General features: G+C 58.3%; 11 protein-coding genes across 11 annotated transcripts; all 11 read left to right on the top strand.

Moving 5' to 3' along the window:
* Positions 1 to 617: 617 nt before the first annotated feature.
* LBRM_27_2280 (putative RNA-binding protein) lies at positions 618 to 1,874 on the top strand (the record flags this gene model as incomplete). The annotated part of the gene is made up of 1 exon (XM_001565931.2): positions 618 to 1,874. One exon carries the CDS (start codon positions 618 to 620, stop codon positions 1,872 to 1,874), a length of 1,257 nt encoding a protein of 418 aa, XP_001565981.2.
* A 1,420-nt stretch (positions 1,875 to 3,294) lies between these two features.
* LBRM_27_2270 (conserved hypothetical protein) lies at positions 3,295 to 3,741 on the top strand (the record flags this gene model as incomplete). The annotated part of the gene is made up of 1 exon (XM_001565930.1): positions 3,295 to 3,741. The coding sequence occupies one exon, from the start codon at positions 3,295 to 3,297 to the stop codon at positions 3,739 to 3,741; it is 447 nt and encodes a 148-aa protein (XP_001565980.1).
* Positions 3,742 to 5,279: 1,538 nt separating this feature from the next.
* LBRM_27_2260 (hypothetical protein, unknown function) lies at positions 5,280 to 5,492 on the top strand (the record flags this gene model as incomplete). The annotated part of the gene is made up of 1 exon (XM_001565929.1): positions 5,280 to 5,492. One exon carries the CDS (start codon positions 5,280 to 5,282, stop codon positions 5,490 to 5,492), a length of 213 nt encoding a protein of 70 aa, XP_001565979.1.
* Positions 5,493 to 7,920: 2,428 nt separating this feature from the next.
* LBRM_27_2250 (conserved hypothetical protein) lies at positions 7,921 to 9,771 on the top strand (the record flags this gene model as incomplete). Its single annotated transcript, XM_001565928.1, has 1 exon — positions 7,921 to 9,771. One exon carries the CDS (start codon positions 7,921 to 7,923, stop codon positions 9,769 to 9,771), a length of 1,851 nt encoding a protein of 616 aa, XP_001565978.1.
* Positions 9,772 to 11,004: 1,233 nt separating this feature from the next.
* On the top strand, positions 11,005 to 12,162 carry LBRM_27_2240 (conserved hypothetical protein; the record flags this gene model as incomplete). Its single annotated transcript, XM_001565927.1, has 1 exon — positions 11,005 to 12,162. One exon carries the CDS (start codon positions 11,005 to 11,007, stop codon positions 12,160 to 12,162), a length of 1,158 nt encoding a protein of 385 aa, XP_001565977.1.
* Positions 12,163 to 13,146: 984 nt separating this feature from the next.
* LBRM_27_2230 (putative ribonucleoside-diphosphate reductase small chain) lies at positions 13,147 to 14,313 on the top strand (the record flags this gene model as incomplete). The annotated part of the gene is made up of 1 exon (XM_001565926.1): positions 13,147 to 14,313. The coding sequence occupies one exon, from the start codon at positions 13,147 to 13,149 to the stop codon at positions 14,311 to 14,313; it is 1,167 nt and encodes a 388-aa protein (XP_001565976.1).
* A 1,363-nt stretch (positions 14,314 to 15,676) lies between these two features.
* Positions 15,677 to 16,363, top strand: LBRM_27_2220 (conserved hypothetical protein; the record flags this gene model as incomplete). Its single annotated transcript, XM_001565925.2, has 1 exon — positions 15,677 to 16,363. One exon carries the CDS (start codon positions 15,677 to 15,679, stop codon positions 16,361 to 16,363), a length of 687 nt encoding a protein of 228 aa, XP_001565975.2.
* A 728-nt stretch (positions 16,364 to 17,091) lies between these two features.
* Positions 17,092 to 18,297, top strand: LBRM_27_2210 (putative branched-chain amino acid aminotransferase; the record flags this gene model as incomplete). The annotated part of the gene is made up of 1 exon (XM_001565924.1): positions 17,092 to 18,297. The coding sequence occupies one exon, from the start codon at positions 17,092 to 17,094 to the stop codon at positions 18,295 to 18,297; it is 1,206 nt and encodes a 401-aa protein (XP_001565974.1).
* A 1,156-nt stretch (positions 18,298 to 19,453) lies between these two features.
* On the top strand, positions 19,454 to 20,935 carry LBRM_27_2200 (D-lactate dehydrogenase-like protein; the record flags this gene model as incomplete). The annotated part of the gene is made up of 1 exon (XM_001565923.2): positions 19,454 to 20,935. The coding sequence occupies one exon, from the start codon at positions 19,454 to 19,456 to the stop codon at positions 20,933 to 20,935; it is 1,482 nt and encodes a 493-aa protein (XP_001565973.1).
* Positions 20,936 to 22,706: 1,771 nt separating this feature from the next.
* Positions 22,707 to 24,380, top strand: LBRM_27_2190 (conserved hypothetical protein; the record flags this gene model as incomplete). The annotated part of the gene is made up of 1 exon (XM_001565922.2): positions 22,707 to 24,380. One exon carries the CDS (start codon positions 22,707 to 22,709, stop codon positions 24,378 to 24,380), a length of 1,674 nt encoding a protein of 557 aa, XP_001565972.2.
* A 1,241-nt stretch (positions 24,381 to 25,621) lies between these two features.
* Positions 25,622 to 26,215, top strand: LBRM_27_2180 (conserved hypothetical protein; the record flags this gene model as incomplete). The annotated part of the gene is made up of 1 exon (XM_001565921.1): positions 25,622 to 26,215. The coding sequence occupies one exon, from the start codon at positions 25,622 to 25,624 to the stop codon at positions 26,213 to 26,215; it is 594 nt and encodes a 197-aa protein (XP_001565971.1).
* Between the last annotated feature and the right edge of the window lie 1,718 nt (positions 26,216 to 27,933).

Here is a 27,933-nt window from a genome sequence, read left to right as displayed (position 1 = left end):
TCTCTTTTCCAGTCTCCGTGAGTGTCTTGATCTTGTACGCGTGTGTGCGTGTGCGTGTGTGTGTTGCGGTGTTTGCCCCTCCCCCCTCTTTCTCCTCCTCGTGTCTCTCTCTCTCTCTTTCGTTTGCTTCTGTATTCGTTCATACGACACGTCCAGCATCATCGCCCCCACCACCACCACCACCACCACCACCACCACCACCACCACTATTTCCACTGTTCTAAGCATAATCAATCCCACTAAAACTATCGCTTCCTTTGATCCTCTTAGCTCTCTGACGCGCGCGGTGATTCACTCTTCTTGCGTTGTGGAGCATTCGTCCCTCTGCGCGTTGTTGTTGTGCATCTCAAGAGGTGTCTTGGGCTGGCGCTGTTGGTGGGTTCTTGTCTTCTGCATACCCTTCACCCTTTCGGCGTGCGTTCGCGTGTCTGCGGCTGACTCTCCGCACAGTGGTTGGGTTGGATTGGGTTCTCTCTCTCTCTCTTGTTTTCTGGCCCCTCCTGTAGCGCTACTCGGGGACGCACACGAAGAGGCGGGTGCTTTGCATGCCCTTTTCTCAGCTTTTCTCTCTTTAAAGTGAAACAGAGAGAACAACACGGGGGGGTGGACACGTCATCATGAGTGCCTGCACTGTCTATGTAACCGGCATGCCGGCCTCGGCGACGGAGGATGACATTTTTGACTTCTTCACTCGAATCGGCAACGTGGCAGAGGTGCACATGCCCTCCACGGAGCAGCAGCAGCAGCAGCAGCCGACTTCCGGAATCGCGCCGGCTGTGGAGGTCGTCTTCGACAAACCCGAGGATGCCGTCAGTGCTGTGTCGATCAGCGGCAGCGACTTCCAGGAGGACATCCCAATCTACATCTCCGCTGTGGCACCAACCGCCGCTGCGATGAGGGAGCCGGAGGCCCTCGCTAAGACCACCGCTGCTGACGCTGTCGGCGATACCAACGGCAACGCGACTGCAGCCGCAGCTCCAGCGGAACCGGGCACCAGCTTGCCGGTACGTCGTTCGGCGGAGACCGAGAGGACATCCAAGAATAAGATTTTGGTCACGTCGATTTTTCCTCATACAACGCGGGCGCAGTTGCGCGACGCCTTCGGTGCGTGCGGAGCCATCTGCGATCTCCACCTGATTCCCGCCCGCCACATGGCTTTCGTGGGCTACGTGACGGATGAGGCGTACAAGAAGGCCTTGAAGCTTGATGGAACCAATGTGAACGGCAGTCCCGTCGTCGTGCGGCCTTGTCCTCCACGCGATGATGCGTCTGCGCCTGCGTCCCGGCGCGACGCGTCGCGCCACGGCAATGACGGCGCCGGTGCCTCTGGGCCGAAACGGCGGGCGCTGGACGTCCGCGTCGTCGTCCACGGCGTCCCCTCTGACGTCACCAAGGAGGCGCTGCGCGCTTTCTTCTCCCCCGACTGCGGGCCGATAACAGACGTGTACGTCAAGCCAGAGATCGGCGTTGCGTTTGTGGCCTTCACCTCGGCCGAGAATGCCAAGCGGGCCATCAGTAAGTCGGGCGAGACTTTTATGGGGACCCGTGTGAAGGTGGAGCAACGACTTCCGCTGATCTGCCGCCGGTGCGACAAAGAGGGACACGTGGCGGCACAGTGCAAGGAGCATTCGCGCGACTCCCAACGCTACAGCAGCGAGCGCCATCGCCGTCGTCGCTCGTCCTCTTCCTCGTCCGATCGCGACCGCCGTCGCCGTCGCCGCTCTGACTCGCTCGACTGCGACCGCCGTCGCCGCTCTGACTCGCTTGACTGCGACCGCCGTCGCCACTCGCGCAGCCGCAGCCCGCCGCGTCGCCGCCGTCACAGCCGCAGCCCGTCACGTCACCGCCGTCAAAAGGAAAGCAAAAGAGACTAAAACGAGGGCGATGTGTGCGTAACGGCAGTAGTGGGGTGTGTAGGCGAGCGCGGCGCCCCACTGCGCCCCTTTTTCCCTCTTGACGAGCCCAATAACGCCTTGGAGGCGATACCCGGGGAGTTGAGGGCTGGAAAAAAAGCGAGAGAGAAAGGCGAGTAGCATAAGACGGCGCAGAGATGCTGAGGTGCCCGACGTTGCGGATAAAGTGTTGCGTGTGTGTGTGTGTGTGTGTGTGTGTGTGTGTGTGTGTGTGTGTATGCAGACGTGTGCATGGAGAGGCGGCAGGCAGCTTGACGATCTCACGGGAAAAAAAAGGTGTTGCGGTTTGTTTTTCGTTTGTGAGCGATCTGCGCATCTCTTTGGTACTTCTGGGGGTGCTCGTGTTCGTGGTCTGTGTGGGGCTTTCTCTTTCTCTCCTCTCCCTTATTTCTTCGTTTGACTGTTTGTCTGTCTTCTACATCATGCAGTGCGCCTCTCGTTGTGTGGTGACGACGCAGACTAACATGACCCTGCGCGTAGCAAGGAAACAGACCCCTCAGCCAAGAGGGCGCCTCATCCCCAGCTACCTACACTGTCACTGCAGTCGTACAGGGCGGCGATGCTATAGAGGGTTTGCGGGTGTGGATGAGTGTGGAAAGAACCAGACCAAGGATGCACTGGTTTTAGGTGCCGAAGGGGGAGGGGGAGAGGATGCGCTTCCCTTCCCGTTGCTCTCTCTCTCTCTCACCCCGTCGATGCGATCCGCAGTGGAGACGATGCATTTTGCTCTCATGTAGCATGTTTGACGCACACGCCCACCTGCGCACTGCCATCAACCCTTCCCTCTGTACCCATCGCTGTTTCTTGTTCGCCCTACATTTCGCATGACCGAAACTCATGACAGTCGCGTGGACGAGGAGATTCTGTGCGTGTGTGCGCCTGTCGCCCTCTCTCGTTCTCCGCCTTCAGCATTGCCCCTTCACCTTGCCTTTCCTCTCCCTCCCTCGCTACCCTTTCCATACGCACCAGTTCAGCATATCCGCATTGCTGGGACAGCAGGAATTCAGTTCTGTGACAGGCAGGAAAAGCACAAATTGGTGACGCAAGCACTCACGACTGTACACCTTTACTCACGCGTCAGTCCCCCACAAACACACTCATACATAAAGGGGAAAAGAAAAGCGGATCTGTGCGAGCACAACTTTCGTCTCGACGAGGACTTCGTCGAACGCAACTACTCGTGCTGTTTTTCTCAAGTGAGCGATACGGATCATCGACGAAGAAAAAGAAGAGAAACGGCGCGCACCGATTGCCTTCAGTCTCCGCGTTTCACTGTGCTCTGCGTGTCTGTGACTGCACTTGACATAAAGCAAAAATTGAGGACCTCTCTCGCTTTCCCTCTGCCCAACAGGCGCCGCGCATTCGCATATCTCCTCCCATGATGAGCGCCAACGAGACCAACACGGGCCGCAAGGTCCTCATAGCCGATCTGCCGATGATGTGGCCGAGCGACATGCGCCGTTTCGAGAAGGAGGGTGGTGTATGGGGGCAGCAGTTTAGGCAGCGGCGCTATCAGCTCACCTTTGCGTTGACTCTGTCTGCAGCGTCAACACTTCTTGGGTCGTGGTACGTCGTGATGCGGCGCAGGAACACGTACTTTGTGCTCTTCTCCACCTTCAGCGGCTTCTCGGTGCTCGGTTTCTGTATTGGCATGTCCCTCGCCCCGCTGTGGTACGAGAACGTGGCGAACAACAAGGAGACATCTATGATGCGGCGGGTGTGGTGGGCGAAGGAGTGCGCCAAGCACTGGGACTACTCGCAAGTGAACAAGGATCGCTGGGTGGCGTCGTACCCCAAGGCTGTGCATCCCGACACGAAGATCCAGTAGGTTAGCAAAAGCGAAAAACTCAGCCTCCCCCCCTCCCCCCCTCGGGATGCGGTGGTGTGAGTGTGCGTGTGCGTTCAGGCTCGTATCGACGCGTCAGCCCGTCCTCGTAAATCGGCGATGGCTCTCGTGTTGGCTGTACGTGTACGCTAGCACATATGCCGAACAAGGCTTGCTGTAGCTTTTGGTAGCCCCCCTTTTTCTCCCTTGCTTTCTCTCTTTTTCGTTTGCTTCGTCAATAGCGTCTCTGGTGACAGGGAGACACCTCAGTGCGTGGTGTCGTAGGGCCCAGTGCCCCCGCTCGCTCTCTCTCTCTGTGTGGGGAGCCTGCGCCACCCCTCGGGGTGGTCCTGGTGGGGCCGTGCTCGGGTGGCTGGGCCGGCGCGTTGCTGGGGCGCGCGCGTCCACGGCTGCTTTGCGCCACGCGATGGGCCCTGTGTAAGAGAGGCCGGGTGTGTGGTGGGGGGCTTGCCCTCGTGTACCACGGCAGCGAATGGGCGCGCTGACCAGCGAAAGCTTTGATAGTGGTCACCCCTTCCTCCCCCTGCGCCTGACCCACTCACTGACTCCCAGTCAACCACGGATTCGCGGGTGTGTTTGTCTAAATGCGCATTTGTGCGCCTGAGGTGGCACGCGTGTGCGCAGGCGTCAGCATCGACTCTACTACCCGGCGCTTCCAGGTTCGCTTACACTCTCGTAGAAGGCCATTCACCAGCACGCGTTTTACGAGCCAATCGTGGCATACACGTTCTCTCGGTGTCGCTTTCTCGTCCCCTGCGCTTCTTCCCTCCTCCCTCCCCCCCAAAGCCCAGGTCACTTTTGCCTTCTTCACTGGGGCATCAGTGGACCGAAATAAAGCACGAAACGAGGAATGAATTGAGCAGCAATGGTAGCACCAAGAGAGAGAGAGAGAGCGAGAGCAAACGTGAAGGGTGCGATGGTTGCGCTTATAGAAGATGCGCAGAGACGCGCACACATGATTGAGCATTGTTGCTAGTTGTTATGGTAAGGTTGGGGAGTGGATTGAGCGGATGTGTGCAAACGATTTTTCGTGTGTTGGACTCTTGGCGCGCATCTCCACAACCCACTCCTTCGTCTCTCTCCCTCCTCCGTCCTTCCATGCCTACGGTATACGTCAGGATTAACCTACATGTACACGTTCCCCCCCCCGTAGGCCTTCGTGTGTGCGTTGCATTTTTGTAAGACAAACACTCAGCAGCGGATGGACGGTTGAGGTGCCATGAAGGCCACACTCAAAGTCACCACCCCGCAGACGACAGACCAGCACGGGAGGTCAGGAGAGGAGTTGGTGTGTCGCCTTGCCATTTTTTCCTCGTGGCGTTCGCTTACTTCTCCCTCCCTCCTTCATAACACCTCACTTCTCCCCCTTATTTTGGTGTGCGGAAGACAACGCGCTTGGCCTCTGCGTCTCACTTCGCGACGAGGACATTTCTTAGCAGGCTACACCCACATCCTCACACAGACACACAGCCTCCTACACGCCATCCCCCCCTCGCTCGCTCTTTCGCTTTCTGTCGCCGATGGAATCTCGACTCACCCGGAGAGAGGTGGACGTGGTGCTTGCAGAGCAGGAGTTGCAGGGCCAGCTGGCTCGCGTCTACTACAATCTTGTTTTGCGGCAGCGCACTTACCGTACTCACCTCGACTACATCAAGAAGATTCATGACATGATACGCGACATGGAAGGTCGAGTCAAGGCCCTGACGCCGTTTCACGCGTCAAGCGGGCTGTAGCGCTCAGGTAGAGGCCCTCGTGATGACGCAGCATGGCGGCACCGCACGCCAGATCACACAGCTCCACGCCTGTGTAGTCGCTGGCGTGCGCGCTCAGCATGCTGCCTTTCCCTTCCCTCATCAACGCTCTTCTCGCTCATTTTCTGTCTCTTCTCGGATGATGGCGGGTCGTCGGGTTTTGTCTTCTGTTCCTCTCCTCTCCTCTGCTGCTGCTGCTGTGTCTTGCCGTCCATGTGCCCCCCTCTTACCAGAAGAAATGACAGGGAACAGCATGGAGAGCACGCAAAACTACCCCGAAGGGAGTTCCCCTACTCCTTAAAATGCCTCTGCTGAACCAGCGACTTATGTAGGTCATGCTGACACTTCGCTGGAATGCCAGGCTTCGTGCTTGTCCCTCCTACCTCGTACCTCTTCCTCCCCTCTCCCCTGCTGGCTCGCCTTGTGTCTTCACCTGTACCGATATGGACAGAAACCAAGTGAAAGGCAGCGCATCATTGCGCTCAACCACCGGTGTACACCTCTCCCCCGCTACATGACGGCTAGAGGCTGCAGTACGCGAAAGTATACCTGCACACGTACCCTTGCGTCTCCAGAGGCGGACGAACTCCACTGAGTTTAACGAAATGAGAGACATGGCAGCTTCACTCACTCGTATGCTGTAACTTCTGACGCCACTCTCTCTCTCTATGACCGTACTCACTCATACATCTCTCTTCTACACTCGCTCTTTCTCTCCTGTTATACGACCTCCCTCCCCTACTCGTCGATATCGAGTACGAAGAGAGAAAGGAGGCGGGGGGGGGGGAGGGGGCAGACGCGTCAAGCAGTGGCGGCAGTCTCTCTCGCTTTCTTTCGGCTTCATTCTTCCATCGTTTATGTGCTTCCTCTTTCCCTTGCCTCCTTTTGAAAGCGTCTTGCCTTCCCGTCTTCTCTCTCTCTCCTCTTCCCCATTCTCTGAAGCCCGACAGCGGGTCTGACCTGCACACCCCTCACTGTCGCGCTTGCCTCTTTTGCTCCTCTATTGATTTTCAAATTCTCTACACATCTCTCTCTCTGTGTGTGGGGAGGCCGAGCAGCCCTCCTCCCCCTCTATGCCTGCCGACGCCGAGCCACCTCTGGAGGTGGCCGGGCCAAGCACCAACGGCGTAGCGAAGCCAGGACGGTGTATGGCCACCGACGTCTGCGGCGAGGTCCTGGGTGGCGTCTTGCTGGCGCGTATGTGTCGGTGAGCAGGCCTGCAGCATGCGTGTGGTGGGGGGGGGTGCCAGCGCGACTCGAGCGCCTTGCCGCTAGCCCTCGCTGCCCAGTGGTGGGGAGCCTGCGCCACCTCTCGGAGTGGTCCTGGCGGGGCCGTGCTCGGGTGGCTGGGCCGGCGTGTTGCTGGGGCGCGCGCGTCCACGGCTGCTTCGAGCCACGCGATGAGCCCTGTGTAAGACAGGCCGGGGGTGTGGTGGGGGGCTTGCCCTCCTGTACCACGGCGGCGAATGGGCAGTGGGGGAAGAAAACGAAAGGTGTCTCTCCCCTTGTCATGAGCGTGAGTGATGGTGGTGTGTGTGTGTGTGTGTGTGTGTGTGTGCCTCTCTGTGTTTTGAGAGGCGCATTTGCTGCTTGATCTGCCGGCATCTTTGCCTTCGCACCTCGCGGTGCCCCAATCTGAAGTTTGGCTCTTTCTGTTGTACTATGCCATCAATCGTGCGGAGGCGCGGTCGTATTTTCTTCTCTCTGCATATTTCTCTATCCGTAGTCATCTCTGCTGCTGCTGCTCCTCCTTCCTACATCTTCTCATCACTCTCACTGTTGAGGCTCTACCTCTGGTGCGGTCAAATCATAGTTGCTCGTCGAGTTTCCCTTTTCTATCGTTTTGATGTAGACCTCTACATCATCCGCATCTCTTGCTCCTGCTGCCGCCACTGGTCTTTTCACCGCTATACCCACCGCTACCTTTTCTTCCTCCTGCTTCACACTGTAAATGTTGTCGACCGTGCCGCTGAATGATGTCGCTGACAGCGGTGCTCTGAATACCAGCAGCGGGAGTCAAGCTTGCGCTGCCAATGGCGCATCCTCTGCAGCTGATAATGCGTTGAAAGCGCAGGTCCCCGGACGGGAGGGGGCCCGGGCGAGCAGGGTTGATGGTGGCGGAGACGGCAATAGGAGAAGTGACGCCACCGTTAGGGTTGGTGACGTCGGCGTTGATCCGGTCGATGTGTTTCCTCTCACCAGCTCTCCCCGCCTTACTGCAGAGTGGCGTACAGGCAGTGGCTGTCGTGGCACTTCTGCCAGAGAAGCCGACGTTTCTCCGCTGCGTGACAACGAGGTCTTCTCCGCAGAGCACGTTGCTGAGGAGTTCTCTGACCGTTTAGTAACCGAGGCAGCTCCAGTCGACACACTACTCTTGACCTCTGTCGAGGAACAGCAGCCGCGCGACTCAATGCCCGACATTCCCGCCGTGGTTGTCCTCCGCCACCGTATGGGCAGCAGCATGGTCGTCCTGAAGCCGCATCAGCGAAAGTCCTACAGCCGCCACGACCTGGAGAGCTTTATTCTCTACAAAGAACAGAAGTACAACGCTGTGAACGTCCTCTGGCGCTTTTCCATCCTGCTGCTGCTTGTGTTCAGTTTCTCTGTCTTCTGCCTTGTCCTCAGCACGTTCACAACGGAGTGGTTAAGCGTGCAGAGCAACAACTCGTTCTTGTCCGTCGGGTTGTTTTTCTCGTGCCGCAATCCGCCCCTGCACACGTGCACGTCGTGGCAGAGCTCGCGACTGGAGTGGACCGTCGTGGACCCTGTCACGGGAGCCACACTGTGCCATGCATCTTCGGGGTTCGTGCGTCGCTTTAGCGGGGCGCTGTGGACGATGGGGACTCTGCAGCTCCTCTGCGAGGTGGCGGCGCTGGTTCTGAGCCTGTGGATCACGGCTCGCCCGACCCGTAGTGGTGCACTTGTCCTTCTAATTTTTGATTTCCTGCTGAGCGTTTGCAGCGGTATTGTGGCACTGATTTTGTTTAACTCCTATACTTCTTGTCTGCGGCGCACCTGCGATGGCGAGCGCGTGCCAGGCGGTGCGTGCGACGTGCGCTACCGCTACGGGTACCGGCTGCACATCGGCTCTGTCGCCGTACATGGGCTACTGCTCGTGCTCGCGCTGTGCATGCATAGCTACATCCACAACATCCGTGTCACATCGCGCGACCACCTTCTAACAGAGCGTCGCCGACTCTCCCACAGAGCTCAAGCTGGAGAGAGTATTGTGCGTATGCTGGACTCGCCGACAACTGCTGGCGTTGCAGGTGACAATGGTGGTGACAGCTGTGCTCGCAGTACCCCGGATGCCATCCGAACAACCTTGCCTCTGGATGAACATCAGCCCATGGGGCAGCCGAGTGCTGCCGCTGCTGGTCCAAGCGGCGCAATAGTGACTGTCTCCGACCGTGCCGTTACAGCCCCTTCGAACAATCGAGGTCGTACCGATCAAGGCGGCTGCGAGGGTGGCGGTGCGAGCGGCAACGCAGCTCATCACAACAGTGACCATGGGCGCAACAGTGCCACAGCGACTACGTTAGCAAAGTCGGCTCGTGACTCGCCTTCTGTGCAGGATAGCGAGCTACATGTCTTCTTTGCCGATGTGCCGGGCGGCGCAGACAACGATGGGGGCTCTGCTTTGCTCAGAGAGAGTCGATCTCGCCGCCATCTACAGCATCAGTCAGTGTCGACGCTTCCCTTTGGCGATGGCCGTGCCCGCGCTCCTGCTGCTGAAACGACGGCGGCATCCAACGCGTCAGGGCACAGCACGGACAGCAGCTTTGTGACGCGTGAGCGGAGCGTCGGTACCGCGGCGGCGGACGATAGCGGCAATGACCAACGCCAGTGTCGTGACCGGCAGAGAACATCGCCAGAGAATTCTTTACTGCTACACACAGGTCATCAGTACAGCGCTGGACCGCAGATGGCAACGGCACAGCCTTCACTGACCTCGAAAAGGCAGAAACAGAGCCTACCACACAAGCTGCGTGCAACACCGGTTTATCGGCAAAGCCGCAAGCACCAAAACATGTTTCTCCGCTTCTTCAACCGAAAGCACGACTCCAACTACCTTACCGCCGCGGAGCTTGGCGTGCCAATCGCCGGCGCAACTGACTGGGTCTACGATGACCGCAGTGACATGTTCTACTCGTTCGACCAAAACATGTTCTGGGACCCGCTGACGCAGGAGTACTACAACTGCGCCTTGAGATCATGGCAGGAATCGCCGGACCAGATCGTTGGGGTCCATGACATCTAGGATCGCATGCTTGAGCGCCCGCCGAATAGCCGCCGCAGTGGCGACTGATTTTATCGCTGGAACAGTGAGGATGCATTTACGCTACGTGACAGCCCCCACAGGCTTGGACACCGACGACGATGATGTGCGCTCGAGTGGCGGCGTTTAGACGGAGCTGCGGCGGCAGGGATCACGGCAGCATCTGCGACCGCCTCCCGCACGAGGACTGCGTGAATTGGCCCGGATGGTGAAGGCAGACTGAGCTAGTACCCTCCCCCAGCAACCGGCAGAAGGGCGGCGAGACGGGGGAATGAAGAGCTGACCTTCACCAACGCTCCGGCTGGAAGTACGTTGCTGCTGTCCGCCAAGAGTTCTATGTAGAGTTAGTCCGAAAAGTATTTCTTTCCCCTGGCACGTGTGTTGATGAGTGCGTACGCGCTCTTAGGAGTAGGAGCGCTGTGGCTCGTGCGTGTGTGTGCTGCTTCGTCGTTGTATTTGATGTTCGTCTCTCGGTCAGTTTATTCCCTCTTCATACATGCAAGGACGAGCAGGCTCTCTTCTGCAATCCGCGTCTTGCGTGGCGGATGGGGTGGCTGGGGATGCATCTCTTTTCTCCCCCTCTCCCACATGTATTTCAAAGTAGATGAGACAGCGGACGTCTCTGTTCCACAGCCCTGCTGCTTTCCATGGCGAAATACGCGTGTGTCGGTCAGGCACACGCACCTGCGCAAGCAAAACAAAGAGAGAAGCGGGGCTGGACGCGCCGGATACGAAAGGGACATTATGCTGGGACGCGCACGCCCGGCACCCCCACCCTCCCCCCTCCCCCCGCTGCCATTACCGCTGATGTCTTCCTCCTTGCCAACGGCCGTGTCACTCTTTTCCTTTTCAAGGGCTCCGTGATGGGGCAGTGTTCTCCTTACTGGGCAACGAAGAAGGCACGTTGTCTCTGCATATAGATGAGTGTCGGGAGGAGAGGGGGGGGGCCTGTACATTGCTGGATCGCGTGTGCCTCCCCTCCCTCCTCTCTCTCGCATCGAATGCATTACGCCTTCTCATCCCCGCCTCTCTCGTTCTCTCTCACTCGCCCAAACACTCTATGCATGTACATATGTATGTATGTATACAGAAAACAGCAGAAGTCCCCCTGTTACCCCCCAGCTGTGTACAGAGAGACTCACTCGCTTGCCCATATGCCAACTCACGCAGACCTGTTTGGCGACGTACACTGACACACATCACAGGCAAGAGTTGATGGGGCAGCAGCGGGGGAAGAAAGCAGCGCCGTCCAAGTCAGCCGCGGTGGATGCGACTACAAGTGTGCTTGACCCGGCGCCGTTCTTTTCTCTAGGCTGCGCTACTTTCACCGACGCCGTCGCCATCGCCAAGGTCGTCTCCGTCGTGCTTCCACAGCACCACTTGCGTGACCGCAGCATCCTGCATGCGACACTGCTGAAGAAGCTGCTCCACCGCACTTACGAGCCATCCGCAGAGGACCTCGCTCAACAGGAGCTCTCGCAGCAGGAGGCCCACAATGGCGGCAAGCAAGACCACAGTGCACACAGCTCACTTGATAGTTATGCGGCTCCGACGTCACCATCCTCTTCGTCGACGCCTTACGTGATTGTTCACATCAAGTCCGCCGAGGTCCACGCTGACACGGCTCTTCAGGTGAACCCACGCGGTGATGTGCAGGTGAACATAATGGTAACTCTTGTCGCAGCACGTCTCCAGCACGGGATCTGCGCCGGTGTCTCGGAGGCGTCACCGTTCACGTCATGCATGCAAGTGCGGGTGCCGACAGTGGCCATGCCTGCAGCGGTGGCAGCCAGGGGCAACGCAGATGACGTGGCAGCATTGCTTCTCGGGGGTGCTTCGGTGTCCGGCACCGACAATGTGTCGCAGGAGGACAAGGAGGTGGAGCCGAGCAGCGGTGACGCAGTTGTCAGTGCCTCCACTCCAGCCGCCGCTGCTGCTGCTGCTGCTGCTGCGAAGCACAAGTGCCGCACTGGCATCCCCGAAAATGAGCAGCTGCGCGTGACAGCGCGGTGCCTTGAGGACGAGTCGATCGTACCAGGACAAGCAGTCCTGCTCATCTCTGAGCCGGCTGCCATGCGTTGCATCGGTATCCGCCCACCGCGTGCGGCACCAGGCCCATTTTTCTTCACCGAAAGGACACCGCCGTCAGCGCAGTCCTCCAGCGGGGCGGCAGCAGACGAGGCCGAGGCGACACCGAAGAGGCGAGCGCGCAAGTCGCGCGCCTCCGCCGGCGGCACATATGGCGCTACACCAGCGCGTCGCATCGTGGCCATCGAGTGCGCCATCCCGGAGAGAGGTGGGGAGGGCGATGCAGCGGCAGGCATCCGTAAGGGCTCGCATAAGCGACCACGCACTTCATTGAATTCATCATGAGTGATGAAGTTGAAGGAGATGGAGGGCAGGCGTGCAGAGGGCGTTAAGAGAAATCAGGAATGATGGTTGGGTGGTGATGGTGGACAGCGATGTCCCTGTTCTTTGTGTGCGTCGCTGCTGAGCCTCTCCAACGTAACGCATCCATCCTCCTCGTGCTTGCTCCATCTTACAATTTGGCCGTCTTCCCTTTCTCCCGCCATCTACCTCTCTTTTCCTTTTTTGCTCATCATCTACCATATGAGTGGATCTGCGAAAACCCAAGCGGGTATGTTTGGAGGCGTGCGCGTGTGATGGCATGTTGGTCTTCCTTTCCCTCCGTATCGCGCTCTCTTTCCCTGGCGCTACTCCACAGTTCTCTTAAGCATACGAAAGGTGCGCAATGCACACGTAAACCTCCGAAACAGCGATAAAGGCGATAAAGACGATGAAGACGTGGTAAGGGCTGCTGTTTGTGTATGCGTGCCTCGCACTCTATCCGTGTCCATCTCAGCTCCCCTCTCCTCGCCCTTGGAGAGGCGGAGGTGGGGGAGGGTGGGGTCGGTGTCTGCCCTCCGCGCTTGAGGTTTCGCTTTTCTCCCTCGCGTTTGGGTCGGCGTTCGTCGTGGTCTCTTTCGCTGTGAGTGACTGAGTGTGTGAGTTATGCCACTCCTCGCGTGCGCATGTACATTCATAAAGGGCACTCATCCTTGTCTTCTCGCTTCTCAATTTTCCTCTCGCGGACTTTAAACACTTCGTTCAACGCCCCCTCCCCCCTCCCTCCCGCCCACACACACACGCACACACACACACACACACACACGCACAAGCCGCCATCTCTCGCCTCTTTTCTCTCTCTGATATTCCACATCTGCATTTCATAGATACGCCCACAAGTGCGCTCTAGCCAAATTCTTCCTCTCTTCTTCAACTCCATAGATACTCCTACGCCCACGCGCAGATCTCTAGACTCTCTTCCTCAGACCCGTGCAATCCCTGCTCATCACCATGTCGTCTACCGAAGCCAACGGGACGGCTGCTGCGAAGCGTCCGCGCGAGGAGGATGCAGAAGTGGAAGTGGCTTGCACGTCGATGGACGGCGCGGCTGCCGATGTTGCCAAGACGGAGGATCTCGTCATAAAGCCAATCGCGACCGGCGCCGAGGTGCTGCTGGCGGACAAGGTTGCCGAGGGGACGAACGCGGAGGAGGAGCCGCTGCAGCAGGAGAACCCGTTCCGCTACGTTCTCTTCCCCATCCAGTACCACGATATCTGGCGCAAGTACAAGGAGCAGGAGAGCTGCATCTGGACGGTAGAGGAGATCGACCTGGGCAACGACATGAAGGACTGGGTGGCGCTGAACGACGGGGAACGGCACTTTATCAAGCACGTGCTTGCCTTCTTCGCCGGGAGCGACGGCATCGTCGTCGAGAATCTTGCCCAGCGTTTCATGAGCGACGTGAAGGTGCCGGAGGCGCGCGCGTTCTACGGATTCCAGCTGATGATGGAGAACATCCACTCAGAGACATACTCTGTGCTACTGGACACGTACATCACAGACAGCGAGGAGAAGCTGCGGCTGCTGCACGCGATCCAGACGATCCCATGCATCCAGAAGAAGGCGGAGTGGGCTGTGCGGTGGATTGGGAGCAGCGCGAGCTTCCAGGAGCGGCTGATCGGCTTTGCCGCAGTGGAGGGCATCTTCTTTTCCGGATCCTTCTGCGCGCTGTTCTGGCTGAAGAAGCGCGGTCTGATGCCGGGGTTGACGTTCAGCAACGAGCTCATCTCGCGCGACGAGGGCCTACACACGGACTTCGCGTGTCTGCTGTACAACTCGCACATCAAGCACAAACTGCCGCGCGAGCGCGTGCTGGAGATCATTGTGGATGCGGTGAACATCGAACGCGAGTTCATCTGCGACGCGCTTCCGGTGCGGCTGATTGGCATGAATGCCGAGCTGATGGCGCAGTACATTGAGTTCGTCGCGGACCGGCTGCTTGTGTCGCTGGGCGAGGAGAAGCACTACAACGCGACTCAGCCCTTTGACTTCATGGAGATGATCTCGCTGCAGGGCAAAACGAACTTCTTTGAGAAGAAGGTGGGCGAGTACCAGAAGGCCGGCGTGATGAGCGCGGAGGGGACGTCGAAGAAGTTCTCCCTCTCAGAGGACTTCTAAGCAGGAAAAACGCTACCCAACTTTCCCCTCACTGCTTAACCAGCGCTGTACGTTTGGGGCAGTGCTTCGTTGGCGTGTGTATTGGGAGGGGGAGGAGGGAGTACGAGGGGAATAAGCAATACCGCGCAGTTACGTACATCTATCACTGAGTCCATCAAGGGCTGTATGTGGTGAGCACGAACGCCATCACTGCACTGCAGCGGCATCATCACATTACTGTGTGATCTCATCTTGCTGGCGCGTATGTGTCGGTGAGCAGGCCTGCAGCATGCGTGTGGTGGGGGGGGGGTGCCAGCGCGACTCGAGCGCCTTGCCGCTAGCCCCCGCTGCCCAGTGGTGGGGAGCCTGCGCCACCTCTCGGAGTGGTCCTGGCGGGGCCGTGCTCGGGTGGCTGGGTCGGCGTGTTGCTGCGGCGCGCGCGTCCACGGCTGCTTTGCGCCACGCGATGGGCCCTGTGTAAGAGAGGCCGGGGGTGTGGTGGGGGGCTTGCCCTCGTGTACCACGGCAGCGAATGGGCAGGGAATGAGCATGTTGGACGTAGCAGAAAAATTGGCTTAGTTTGCGCTTCTTGTCCACTGTTCTCTTCTCCCCAACCACCCTGTGACTTCTGCTCACGTGTCCCCGCAGCGGCACGCGTGCAGCGGACAACAACTGCGCTTGTGAAGTGGTTTGTTTTCTTGCGTCTCTGTTCTCTGTGCTTCTCTTTCTCGCTTGGCGAGAGGTGTATGGACTGCGTAGTGGTGCGCGTCTTTCCGAATCTGCAAAGTGGCCCTTACCCAGCGAGAGGATGAAAAGAATGCGAACAGCGACGGCGCTTTGAGGGGTGTAGGTGGCTCGACCGTGCTTGCGGGAGCTCAGCAGATGTGATGCGGTGGAGCTTTGGTTACCCCAACTGTTTTCATTCGCAGATGCTTTCTGTTCACGCGACTGTCCCTCTCGATCTCGGCTATCTTCTCACCCGTTCTTCTCCTTCCCCCCTTTCTTTACCACCTCCGGGAACTAAACCTCCAACACGTTACGTACTCAACGCTGACTTGCCCATTTCATGCGGCATACCGCATGAAAAGCTGCAACCCAAGTGCAGACCTTCGTAGGGTTAAACTGCACGCGCGCTTTACTCGCAGCGCAGGAAAATCATCCCAACAGCGCCGTTTCACTCTTTGACAGACACGAGCGGACAGATACACGCGCACCCGCGCTTCTAGCGGCTTGTACCACATCGTGGGAGTAACCAGAATAGCAGCACGTCGGTACAAGGGGAGCTGGCCAGCGGCAGGTGCGACTCACTGGAAGGTTTTCACTAAGCGAGGCGATCTCTGCAAGTGTGCCTGTGTGTAGGTGAGTCTAAAGAAAGTGGCACATCATGAGCCGACAAGGCTACCACAACTACGACGATGAGGAGAATGAATCTTGGTGGATACCTCCGAAGCGCGCATACAGGTCGTTCGGACCATTCCGCGTCGTCTCCACGCTGATGGTGGCCGTCGCTATTGCCCTCATCGCCTTCGGCCTCGCGTGTGCCGTGATGTTCGTAGCCGAAGTTGCGGAAGAGCACCCGTCGCGCGCCAAGTGGACTCTTCGTGCGCTCATTTTCTTCAACGTTATCGTGCACGTGTCTATTTTTATTGTGGATCAGATGAGTTGGTGGCGCTCGTTGCTGAGCCTCTTCGTGAATGTGCTTTACCTGCGGGTCATGCGCACCTTCCCTTTTGTGTCGGGCGTGAACAACCTGCTCGTGCTGGGGACGATTCTGGCGGTATTGGTGGAGAGCGCCATGTGGTACTGGTATGTGCTACGACTTATGTATTATACGTCCGCGCTGCTGATTATGGGCTTCTTCCTCCTATTGTGGCTCGTTCCAATCGGGCTGCTGTCGTCGTGTGTTATGGAGGATGATCGGCTGCCGGGCGGCGTTGGCGCGGGGGGGATGTACAGTAGTGGTCTCAGCGCCCCATCCGTCGGCGACTCACCCGCGGCGAACCCAATGGCGGGTGGGCGTCGGAGACGCACCGTCCTCCATCGCCTAGCAGACTTGGTTAGCAACACCTAAACAGGCAGAAGGGAGGCGCGCACTCACGAGCATACACGCACACGCTCAAACACCAGAGTCCATGTGCCTGTCTACCCGCCCATGGACATGCGCGTCCGACGGGAGAGCGAGAGAGCGCGCGCGCCACACACACATACACACAAAACAGCAAGATGAACACCAAAGAGAGGGAGCGCGACAGTGATCGAGTCGGCCACTGCCTTCCCACACTTCCCCGTCCTTCCACTTGCCTTTGGCGTGCAAGCTGAAATGCGCATACGGGCGGGTGTGCGCTTGTCCATACACTGACGTGCACTTTAGGGAGGTTTTTACCCCCCACCACTTTTGGAGGGCGGTACAGTTTAGCTCGCATACGGCGCATAGTCGCTGGCTTTAACATTGGGGCTCGCGGCAGCGTGTTGCGTGCTCGCAGTGGCGACTGCCTGGGTATCTTGTGTGTGCATGCTTTCACGCTCTCCTGTGTCTTTCTTCGTCATTGCTGCTGCCCCCCCCCCCCCCCCCCCACACTATGGTGCTGCACCGCTCGTTCTCTTCCTCTCGACAGGTCATCAAGTATTCATCGGCAAAGCCTGTCTACTCTTCTCAGATACATCACTCATTTATTCCCAACAATACGCAGAGGCCCATTTCAGTATTATCAACGAGTACTAAAGTCACCACTGTTCACCACTTTCTTTAGTTGCATCATCACCATCTCTCTCCTCTCGAAGCGCACTAGATCTCTTGTTATGTTCCTTAGTCGACTATGGCGCCAGGGTAGCGCGGCGTGTGACAGCAAGGCCCCTGTCGCCTCCTTTACGGCTGCTGCGCTTACCAAGAAGCTGGTGACCAACCCACCGCCGCTGCCGCCGATGAAGGGGGTCGCCTTCGGCACCGTCTTCAGCCCGCACATGGTTCTCATTGACTACGAGGACGGCAAGTGGGGTGCGCCGCAGATCGTTCCTTTCGCCAACTTTTCGTTTCCGCCGCAGACGTCGTGCCTGCACTACGCTACACAGTGCTTTGATGGAATGAAGGTGTATGCGGACATTGATGACATCACGAAGGTCTCGAAGGGTGAGAAGCTGGGGAAGCAGAACCTGCGCCTGTTCCGCCCTGAACGGCATGTTGCTCGCTTCAACGACAGCATGCACGCCCTGTGCTTCCCCGGCTTTGACGAGGCAGAAATGCTGAAGATCATCACAGAGTTTGTGAAGACAGAGAAGAATTACGTGCCGAAGGAACACGGCTACTCCCTGTACTTGCGTCCGGCTGCGATCGGTACTGCAGCTTGCCTCGGCGCCACTCCCTCAAGGTCTGTGCGTCTCTTCGTGATTGCCTCGCCCGTGGGGCCGTACTACCCGCTTCCAGAGGGCCACTCGGATGGGGTGATCATCAAGCCTGTGAGCCTGCTCGTGGAGGAGACGCGCAAGCGCGCGTGGCCTGGAGGTACGGGAGGCAGAAAAGTGGGTGCCAACTACGCTGGCCCGCTGCTGGTTCAGGACGAGGCGAAAGCTCGGGGCTACAATCAGGTGTTGTGGCTCGGTGCCCAGGATGAGGTGCAGGAGGCCGGCTTTATGAACTTCTGTACAATGTGGAAGACGAAGGAGGGCAAGACGGAGCTGGTCACCGCACCACTGGACGGGACGATCCTGCCCGGCGTGACGCGCGACTCGATCCTGGAGCTTGCCCGCTCGTGGGGCGAATTCGAGGTGTCTGTGCGTCCGTACTACGTGTCTGAGCTGATAGAGGCGCTGCAGGAGGGTCGCGTGATTGAGTGCTTCGGATGCGGCACGGCCCTCGTCGTGTCTCCCGTCAACATGCTTGCCTACCGCGGCAAGGAGTACAGCGTACCGTTCCCTGCACAGAGCTACGCGAGTCGTTTCCTGCAGGCGATTATAGACATCCAGTACGGCAAAACGCCTAGCCCATGGTCCGTGAAGATCGAGGCTTAAGGTGGAGGCGACGCTACTGATCACTTGCTACGGAGGAAGGCCACAGGGACGCCGTGGCACTTGGTTTTCTTCTTTGGGACAAGAAGGTGCAGCGAGCAGCACAGCAGCCTCAAGGACGATGAGCAGGCGGCACAGACGCACGATGACGTTGGCGATACGAACTTCGCGACCTACACATGCGTTCCCTGGCATAGACAAGTGAGATAGACATGTGCGCTTTTTGTTTCGTTTTCCCTTCCCTCTCTTTTCCGAGCGCAGAGGCGCGCGAAGGTTGTCAGCGCACCTCTCCTTCTCCTTTCCAACGCTCTGCGTGCGCCTGCGCGTGTAGCCCTGCTACGCCCTCCGTCTTGCTCTCTTTCGTGCTGTTTCTCTTTCTGTATCGCCTTATCGTTGTCCCCTCCTCCCCCCTTTCCCGGTTCCACGCCAGGGTGCCCATGTGCAGCGTCAGACAGAGAGGTGGCACCTCATACGCACCTCATACGCACCTCATACGCACCTCATACGCACCTCGTTATACTTTTTGTCCGCCAGTAGTTCTTGCCTCTCTATTTTTCACACCCCGACAACAGGGAGACACCTCAGTGCGTGGTGTCGTAGGGCCCAGTGCCCCCGCTCTCTCTCTCTCTCTGTGGGGAGCCTGCGCCACCCCTCGGGGTGGTCCTGGCGGGGCCGTGCTCGGGTGGCTGGGCCGGCGTGTTGCTGCGGCGCGCGCGTCCACGGCTGCTTCGCGCCACGCGATGGGCCCTGTGTAAGAGAGGCCGGGTGTGTGGTGGGGGGCTTGCCCTCGTGTACCACGGCAGCGAATGGGCGCGCCGACCAGCGTTTACTGAATCTTTTTCTGCATATCCGCTCTTCTCTTTAGAGTGCTGCATGGGCCTGTTTTGCCCATACATACGTCTATCCAGCCAGTGGATCTCTCGCTTTGCCCTCGCACAGCGGAAAGCTCACCCTATATAGGCTGCTCTTCTACGGCGCATCTGCTGAACGTGTAGCTGAGCTCTTCCTTCCTTCGGCGGCCTATCGCTCGACACATTTTTTCACGGAAGGCGAATCAGCAGCGCAGCCCGCCCATTCGTTATACATAACCATTTTGCGTTTTGTTCACCGCTTTCGCCACCCCTCTCCCTCCCTTTGGTCTACTGGTGGCACAATCACCATGACGGGCCCACTGAAGCAGGGCGAGTATAATGTGGGCACCTTCGAGGAGCGGCAGGCGAAGTACGCGGCGTGCATCGCGGGGCTTCGAAAGGTTCTGAGGAATCCTGAAAGGCAGCTGGAAGTACGTAAAAACAAGCTGGATGTGTACAGCAAGGATCACTCGTACCACATGCATGTGCTTCCTGCCGCTGCGGTACAGCCGAGCTCTGTGGAGGAGGTCGTGGCCGTAGTAAAGGTTTGCGCGGCGCACAAGGTGCCCATGACGCCGCGCGGCACTGGCACTGGTATCGAGGGTGGAGCCATTCCTTACGCTGGCGGTGTCGTGATTGACACAGTGGGACTCACCCGCATGGACTTCGACGTCGACAATGCGTGTGTATGGGTTGGCGCTGGCGTGACAAAGAAGGCGCTGAACAATGCGGCGGGCGAGAAGGGATTTCTGTTCGGGCCAGATCCTGCGTCAAACCCGTCCGTTGGCGGAATGGTGTCAACGTCCGCGAGCGGGATGTCGACGCTGCGCTACGGGACGACGCGCGAGAACGTGATTTCCCTACGCGTTGTGACGCCGAGTGGTGACGTTGTGCAGACACGGCAGGTTGTGCGGAAGTCGTCTACTGGGCTTGAGCTGACGCAGCTGTACATTGGGAGCGAGGGCACTCTGGGGATTGTGTGCGAGGTGTGCTTCCGACTGTTCCCCTTGACGAAGTACTCCGCTGGCGGCTATGCCGCCTTCGAATCCACAGGTGATGCAGTGCGGGCTGTCGTCGCAATGCGGCAGCGTGGTGTGCCGCAGACACTGCTGCGATGCGAACTGATGAACAAGGGGATCGTTGAGGCAACGAACAGCTACAGCAAGATGTCGCTTCCAGAGATGGCAATTGTGCTGCTGGAGTTCACTGGCAATGACTCTCGGCTGAGTGACATTAAGCGTGACTACAAGTGCGTGGAGAACATTTTCAAGGAGGTGGGGAAGGCGAAGGTGATGCACTATTTGCGGTCTGGTAAGGAGATGGGGGACGTGTGGACGGCGCGGCGCTCCTGCTACTTTGCCGCGATGCGCTGCCGCGGCAAGGAGGAGAAGGTGTTCGGCACAGATGTATGCGTGCCCATATCGAGGCTGACGGAGATTATCGAGTACACGGAGGCCGAGTTTGCAAAGATGAACAAGAAGTGCTTCATCTGCGCACACATCAGCGACGGCAACTACCACCTGGTCGTTCCTTTTGCCCACAAGGAGGAGATGGCGGAGCTGCGTGTGCTGGAGACGAAAATGATCAAGCGCGCCATCGAGCTCGGAGGCACGATTTCTGGGGAGCACGGCATCGGCGTGGGAAAGGTCCACCTCGTCGTCGGAGAGCACGGCCAGTCACACATCGATGTGCAGGAGGTGATCAAGACTGCGCTGGACAAGGACAACCTGATGAACCCTGGCGCATTTTACCCCTTCCAGCAGCGCTTGTATCCCACGGCACACCTGTGAGAGCTGCCGAGAGCATCAGTTTCGCGTGTTCCTGTATTAACATGAGCATGGGCATATGTGTGCACCTGTCTCGTGATGTCGACCTCAAACCGCGCGTTGAATGACGCGGAAAGGCAAAAGAGAGACTCCCTACCCAAATGACGCTAAGAGAGGAGGAGCAACAGCACGTGTATTATCCCACAACTTCGAGACGGAAAGGAAGACGCAGACTCGTGAGCGTGGCGTAGCACTGCTGTCCCTTCCTCTCCCGTTCTTTGCGGGCGCGTTTTACTCTCACGTATGGCTTCCCTTGCGGACTTGTGACTGGACTGCTGCTCTCGCGCAGCGTTGGGTTCGGGGAGGGAGACAGAGCGTGGCAGGACATAAGAGAATGGAGAGGTGGAGCACAGAGCTCCCCTCCCTCCCTCCTTCCCCTCGGAGGTTTCATACTCACCCACCCATCTACACAGACGCCATCAAACTGATAGTGGACAGCCACGCGCTCTTCAGCACTCCGACGGTGCTCCCATTCGTTACGGCCTCCTCGGCACTTTCCTACTGAGAAGCCCATTTTTTCTTACTCCTGACACACAGTACGAGTACTTTGTAGATTTTTCATGCGTGGGCGCTTTGCGATAATGTCTACTACTACTACTACCCCCTGTCGCTGCGGATGCTGTGATGCTGAAGTAGTACACACGCTGCGCTTTCCCCCCCTTTCCCTTCTCATTCTCTGAACGTTTTCTCCCGGACCTTTGTTGTATTTTATCCTCTTTTACCGCCACCTCTTCCTCTCTGATTTACTCACATGTGCCCTCTGTTCCTCTCTGAACCGTCGATGGTCGCTGCCGTCAGTGGTGAAGCAGTGTGCATGTAACGCTTCTTTCCTTGTTCGTCTCCCTCTCTCCCTCTCTCTCTGTGGATGTGCTGGTGTTGGTAAGTAGACTGTGTCTGCGGTACCACAGCACACGGCTGCGGCTTGGGCACACGAGAGTTACACGCCCGTTCGCATGTGGCGCACGCCGGTGCAGCACTAGAGCGTGAGAGGAAAGCCCCCGGAGGTAGAGATTATGATGACTAAATCGAATACGACAAACCAAACAAGAGTCAACGTGCTCATTCTCTCTCGTAGCGTATGCATACGGCATGTATGCACTCCACACGTACGTACGCCGCTCTCTCTTTCTCTCCCTGGAGCTGTGATGGGTGATGCCTGTACATGTGTGTGTGTCTCTGTCTGTCCCCTGAAGCTCAGGGGTTGCACTTTGGTTTCATCGGGTGTTCACGTGTCTCGGCCTCTGCTTTTCTTTATCCCGCTCGCCCTACATGTGCGCTGGCTATTGGGGTTACTGCTGCCCGCAGGTGTGGGTGGATGGGCGCGCGCGCGCGTGTGTGTGTGTGGATGCCCCTACCCCCCCTCTCTCTCCGCCAGCTCATCCATGCGCTACTCCCTTTCCTACCTTGCCGCTTTTTTGCTGGCTTCCCTCGCGCCTCGCACATACACGCGTTTGCTTTCTCATTCCTCATTCATATCGCCGCGGTGTTGTCACGAACAGAGGGAATGTGGCAGGTCAGCAACACACGTCCACACACCCGCATAAAGCAATATAGCGTCCTCAACCCTTCCCTTCCCCCCACCTCTCCCTGTTCCACCCACACAGACGCTCTTCGAGGTCTTTGCTCGATCTCAGCCCCTATACACTCTCGTATACGGAGGAAGCGAGGGTGGTAGAAGAGAAGGACATCCCTGCCAGCGTAGTCACCGTCCTACACCCTCCCGGCCCTCTCACTAATGACGCACTACGCATCGCCTTCGCAATCATCTGATAGAGACCGTTGCTTGCCACGTCCGCGCACCTCCCTTCGTGTTCGAAACATCGCTGTTGGCGTCATTTATCACCTCGTCTTTGAAGGCGACGTGCAGCGGCTCTCTGGCAAGCAGCTGCGCCACCATCTCGCGCGCATTAGCCATATACCACCGGAGGAGCAGCAGCTCTTCGTGCATGGGCAGCTGTTTGCGCCGAATACCATAGGCGCCGCTGTGGGGCTGCATGCGGAGGATGTTCTCGACCTCGTGCAAATAGCCAAGGATGGGCGAGACCACAACGGGCGAGGCAGTCGCGATGGAGGTGACTCCATGGCAACCGTCCCCTCCCCGCGTCCCTCCACCGAAGCCGGCACGCTTTCCCCCACAATATCGTGGCAGGGTAACTCTAGATCAGTGGACCCCAGAACCATGAGGAGAGGGGGTGGCGCAGGTTCTGCATCCGCATCGATGGCGTCCAGCGCCTCAGCGTCGACTCGCCGCGCACCATCGCCTAACCTCCTCGTTAACGCACCGCCATCCCCTGCAAAGGGGGCCCAAGGACAAACCACCGCAGGTGACGACCTCGCGTGCGAGCCGCTGCCGCAGCAGCTTCATCCTGCACCACTGAACGATAGCAGTCTGCCACTGTGGACCTCCGCCACAACGCTATCCTCCCTGCCGGCCGGGAACTGGGCCAATGGCGGGAGCGGCAACGCCGAGAGCCCGCGACCCCAGATGCCTGCACGATGTACATCTCGTTCTGCGCAAGGCAACACGCAGGCTGCTGTCCCGCCGTACGCGTACCCGCAGCCGTCGCCACTACCACCGGAGCTCCGTGCTCGACCGTCCGGGTCGCGTTCCGATCGCTTCCGGAGGTCGTCCTATGAAATAGCGTCCCCGCCGCCGTCAATGCAGCAGCGGTGGCGCGTACCGCACGACTCGCCGTCTCCGCTGAGTGCACCGCCGCCACTGACGTCACGCTCCGGATCGGCGAGTCGCCGTGGCGTGTACGCGGCACCGGCAGCTGGCCTCAATTACTCTCACCACGATGACCACCAAAGCAACTTTTGTGAGCAAGCCAGTGGTGGCCCGTCGCTATCGCAGCGCGCGCCGCAGCAACAGCAGGTGTATCGCCCTCGCGCGGCATCCTCTGCTCTACATAACGGATTACCACATGTGGCTGCGTCGATCCCACACAGCGCCGTCATCCGAGCTGATGAGCTGGAGACCATCCTTGATGAGGAGAATTACATATGGGAAATGGAGGCGTACCGCTTCCGCACCGAGCGGCAAAAGCGCCTTACCGCCTTGCAGCACCAACAGCACGAACTGGAGCTCGAGTCGACCCGGTACGACCAGGCAGTGGCCGAGGTGGAGCGGCAGCTGGCGCGCGAGCGGCGAAAGCTGGCAGAGCTGCAGCAGGCAATGGAACAGAACGCCACAGTGTCTTGTTCGGTGTTGGACCGTGGGCATGGTTTGCAGGAGCCATTAGCAACCGTCAGAGACGCGCTAGATGCAGTCACTAGGTATCTTCCTGTCATGCATCACGGTCAAGCGCGCGATCATGCCCACAACGGTGCATACGACGCACTATGCTTCCCCGCTCGTGGTTCCGACGGTGGGTCGGCAATAGACGAAGAGGTCACAGTTGAGGTGTAAGTTGTACCACCTCGTCGCTCTCTTTTGTTATCTGCGTGTCCTTTTTGGGAGAGTTCTCTCGCGTTCTGCTCTCGTCAACGTAGTGCCACGCGTCTCTCTCTTCTGACGTGTGCGTGCGTGCGTGCATGTTAGTGCGCGTGTGCACATTTGCATTGATGGCGTGGGGGGGGGGTGTCGGCCTATGTGTTTTGGTTCTTCTTTGTTTGTGTGTGTGTGTGTGTGTGTTCGCTTCTTCATACCTTGTCGGCCACCCATCTCGCTCTGCCCCTCTCTTTTGCTTTCCGGTTTACCGAATTCCGTGGTTCCATACATACACACACACATACACATGTATGTCTCTCTCTCTCATTGGATGGCTGTGTGCGCATGCCTCTCTCGCTTCTCCTTCTACCCCCCCCTCCGTCTCTTCGAAATAGGCACCCCTCGCTCGTTAGACTCATTACCGTTGTTCGAGATACCATCGTAACCACGCGTGCGTGCGTGTTGGTCGGTGGTCTCGTTCCCCCCTCCCTCCCGACCTTAGACAGGGGTCAAGGCAAGCGCTTCTTCTGTGCAAAGCATTTCTTACGAGCATTGCTGAACGTGCGTGAGGCTGCCCCTCTTGCACTCTGCCTGGCTGTACTTACACCCCGTTTAACTGCTGATGCTGTGCCCAGCTGCGCGGGGCAACGCCATCCTTTGAGGGTGTGAGCTCTTTTAGCTAGCGACATTTTAGGCAGGTAGTAGCGATGGCGTCCATTTCATCTCTCTTCCTCGTTGTCTTACACCCTGCTTGACGACGTTTTGCCTTGTCCTCCTGCCAGATCACATTCCCTCAGCACACTTTCACCGCGCCTACCTCGGGCACATCTCCTGCTCTCCTCTGCCCTCCCCCTCCTTCTCTCTCTCTCTTTCCCCCCATCTACGCAGCTGCGGTTGATCTTCATTCTTCGTTCTTTTTCCCTCCCTTTCCACAATTCCTCTCAAAGCACATCTTCATACATCCCCGCTAGGCATTGGCGTCATCGATCAGCTGGATCCCCATCTATCCACCGGCTAGCGCGACAGCGAACCGTCGCCATACTTCACTCACCCCGCGCTCCGTATTGCTCTATTCTCTACCCCCCATCACACGTAGCTAGCTTCGCATGCACGATTGCTCATATACACGCACACGCCCATAAAACGAGCCTTCTCTTTATATTTCTATCCTCGTTGTATTGTTCGTTGGTGATACCTGGAGAGGGCTCCCTTCCTTCCTCATGAGCTCGTCGTCTGTCACCCCTGCGCAGGTGCTGGCTTTCACTGCCCCAACGGAGCGGTTTCTGTGCCCACTCACGGCAAACACATATGGCATCGAGTTTTACCAATTTACCATTCGTGATATCGAGCAGAACAAAGTACTGTTCTCTATCGGGGAGTCCCCGAATGGCGCCGGGAATGGGAACGTCAGGGACATGTTGGCCCGCGCGGCGCAGCTGTCCGAGGAGGAGGCTGCGGCTGTCCGCACGATCCGCTACCGCTTTGCCCCTTCGTTCCTGCGCAAGTCAGCCGTCGGCGCAAAGCTCGTCTTCGGAATCAGCGGTGATGCGCCAGTGCCGAAGTTCCGCATGATTGAGCGGCACTACTTTCGAAATGTGCTGATCAAGTCCTTCGACTTCGAATTTGGCTTCTGTATTCCTCACTCGACGAACACGTGGGAGGCCATTTACGATATGCCAAGCCTGAGCCCCGAGTGGGAGGAGGCCATCATTGCCAGTCCATTCGAGGCGGCGAGCGACAGCTTTTACTTTGTAGGCAACCAGCTCATCATGCACAACAAGGCGTACTACGCGTACGACGGCGAGGAGCCGTAGGCGCACTGGTGTTGGTGGCAATGGCTGGTGGTGTGGCGTGTGTTACAGAGTGCGGTCGAGTGGTGCCAAGCACAGCCCCCGGAGGCCCGATTTACTCCTCTATCCTGTTCGTGTTGTTGATCACCAGTGTGTCGCCGCTGTCCGGGCCATTGTGACAGTGCTCCTTCTTCCGCTCACCTACTGGGTGCAGCTCCTTTTCTTCCTCCACATCCTCGTAAGCTTCTTGTTCTCATTCCCTTGGCGTTGCGTAATAGCGGCACGATGCTCTTTAGGAGTCAGGACTTATTGACTATACTGGCAGTGGCACCATGGAGCGCAGATGACGTGCTGCCTAGTGCTCAGCTAGCGTTGTGGTGCTCCACCCCTGCCAGAGCCTCTGCTCTCAGCTGCTTATGCTAGGAGGATGCCCGGCCCGGCGTTGTACCTGCCATGCCACGCAGGATTTTAGGATCTCTCGAGGATCGAAGTGCATTTCATTTTGCGCTATGATTGTGTGCGCAGCGACCTCGCCCCGGACCTCGCTTGCGCTGCATGGGCTTCCCCTGTCGGCTCTCTATCGCTGCCCCTCTTCCTCCCTGGGCCCCTTCAAGACGACCGGCTATAGGGTTTTTTGTGCCCTGGCACATGTTCATCTATGAGCCCCATCCGCCTGGCCCACCCACTGCTGTCAAGGGCTTGCGGGTCCAGGAGAAAGCGGGGTATTGGTGCTGTCATAGACCCATAGTAACGTCCCCACCTGCCACAGTACATGCGGGTCAGCCATCCGGACCCGCGCTCCGTCGCGTGGACGGAAACGGTGGATGAGGACAGCGACCCCCCCTCCCCCACCCGGACCACAACGCCGTCCTGCAAGGGGCTTCAGGATGCAACAAGAGAAAGGAAGGAGTGCGAGCGCTGTCAAGCACAGAGCCTGCATGGCGTATCCCATTCGAGCGAGGCACGCAGAGCTGAGGAGAGCACGTGTAATCGATGAAAAAGCGGCAAGGAAATGCACAGCAGTCCGCGCCAAAGTGCATGCGTGCGAAAACATGCGGCATCTTCTCCATCCGATCGGGTTGGCCGATGCGGCACAGATGCCGGAGGCATGGCGAGAGCACCTGGAATGACATCAGCGCGTCCCCCAAATTCCAGTGTACAGAGTCTCGACGTGTTGTGGGATGCCGCGCCACGAGGCGACTTAGAGACACGGCATACAGACAGGGTACCGGGTCCCAGAGAGCCCTGACCTGCAGCTGGTCCATTTCCTTCCTGGGCTTAGCCGGCATGCGCCTGGGCTGCCTCGTGTCACCCCCTACGATAGCAGCCACCGCTTCTGTCCTCGAGCAGGCCCCCGGTGTCGCGGCCCACTCGGATCGAGACATGCGGTTCACCTGAGTCCGTCCGGCGCCCATCGCGCATCCGAAGAAGGGGCGAGGAAGGCCGAGAAGAGTCCGTTGGACGCGCGGTTTGATTCGACGGCAGGGCGTCTTGTCCGAGACGACTCGGGCTTTGCCGTGGTGCAACACAGCGGCGTGGCGTGAGCTGTGGTTGTGTGTGCGTCTGTTCGCTTGTTCATGGTGGAATGGGCCTGTTGGAAAACATCATAAATGAAGACTGCTTGCTGCACTGTAGAAGACTGCAAGAAAGGGACGGAGAGAAACGTGAGATGGCGGGTGCTGATGAGCTAGTGGACTGAGGCGATGGAGGGGGTGAGGTGCGATAAGGGAGTCGTGTGGAGG

Source organism: Leishmania braziliensis, chromosome 27 (assembly GCF_000002845.2).
Source record: "Leishmania braziliensis MHOM/BR/75/M2904 complete genome, chromosome 27".
NCBI lineage: Eukaryota > Euglenozoa > Kinetoplastea > Trypanosomatida > Trypanosomatidae > Leishmania > Leishmania braziliensis.
The sequence above is the reverse complement of the archived record's forward strand: the minus strand, read 5'-3'. Positions and strand labels throughout refer to the sequence as shown.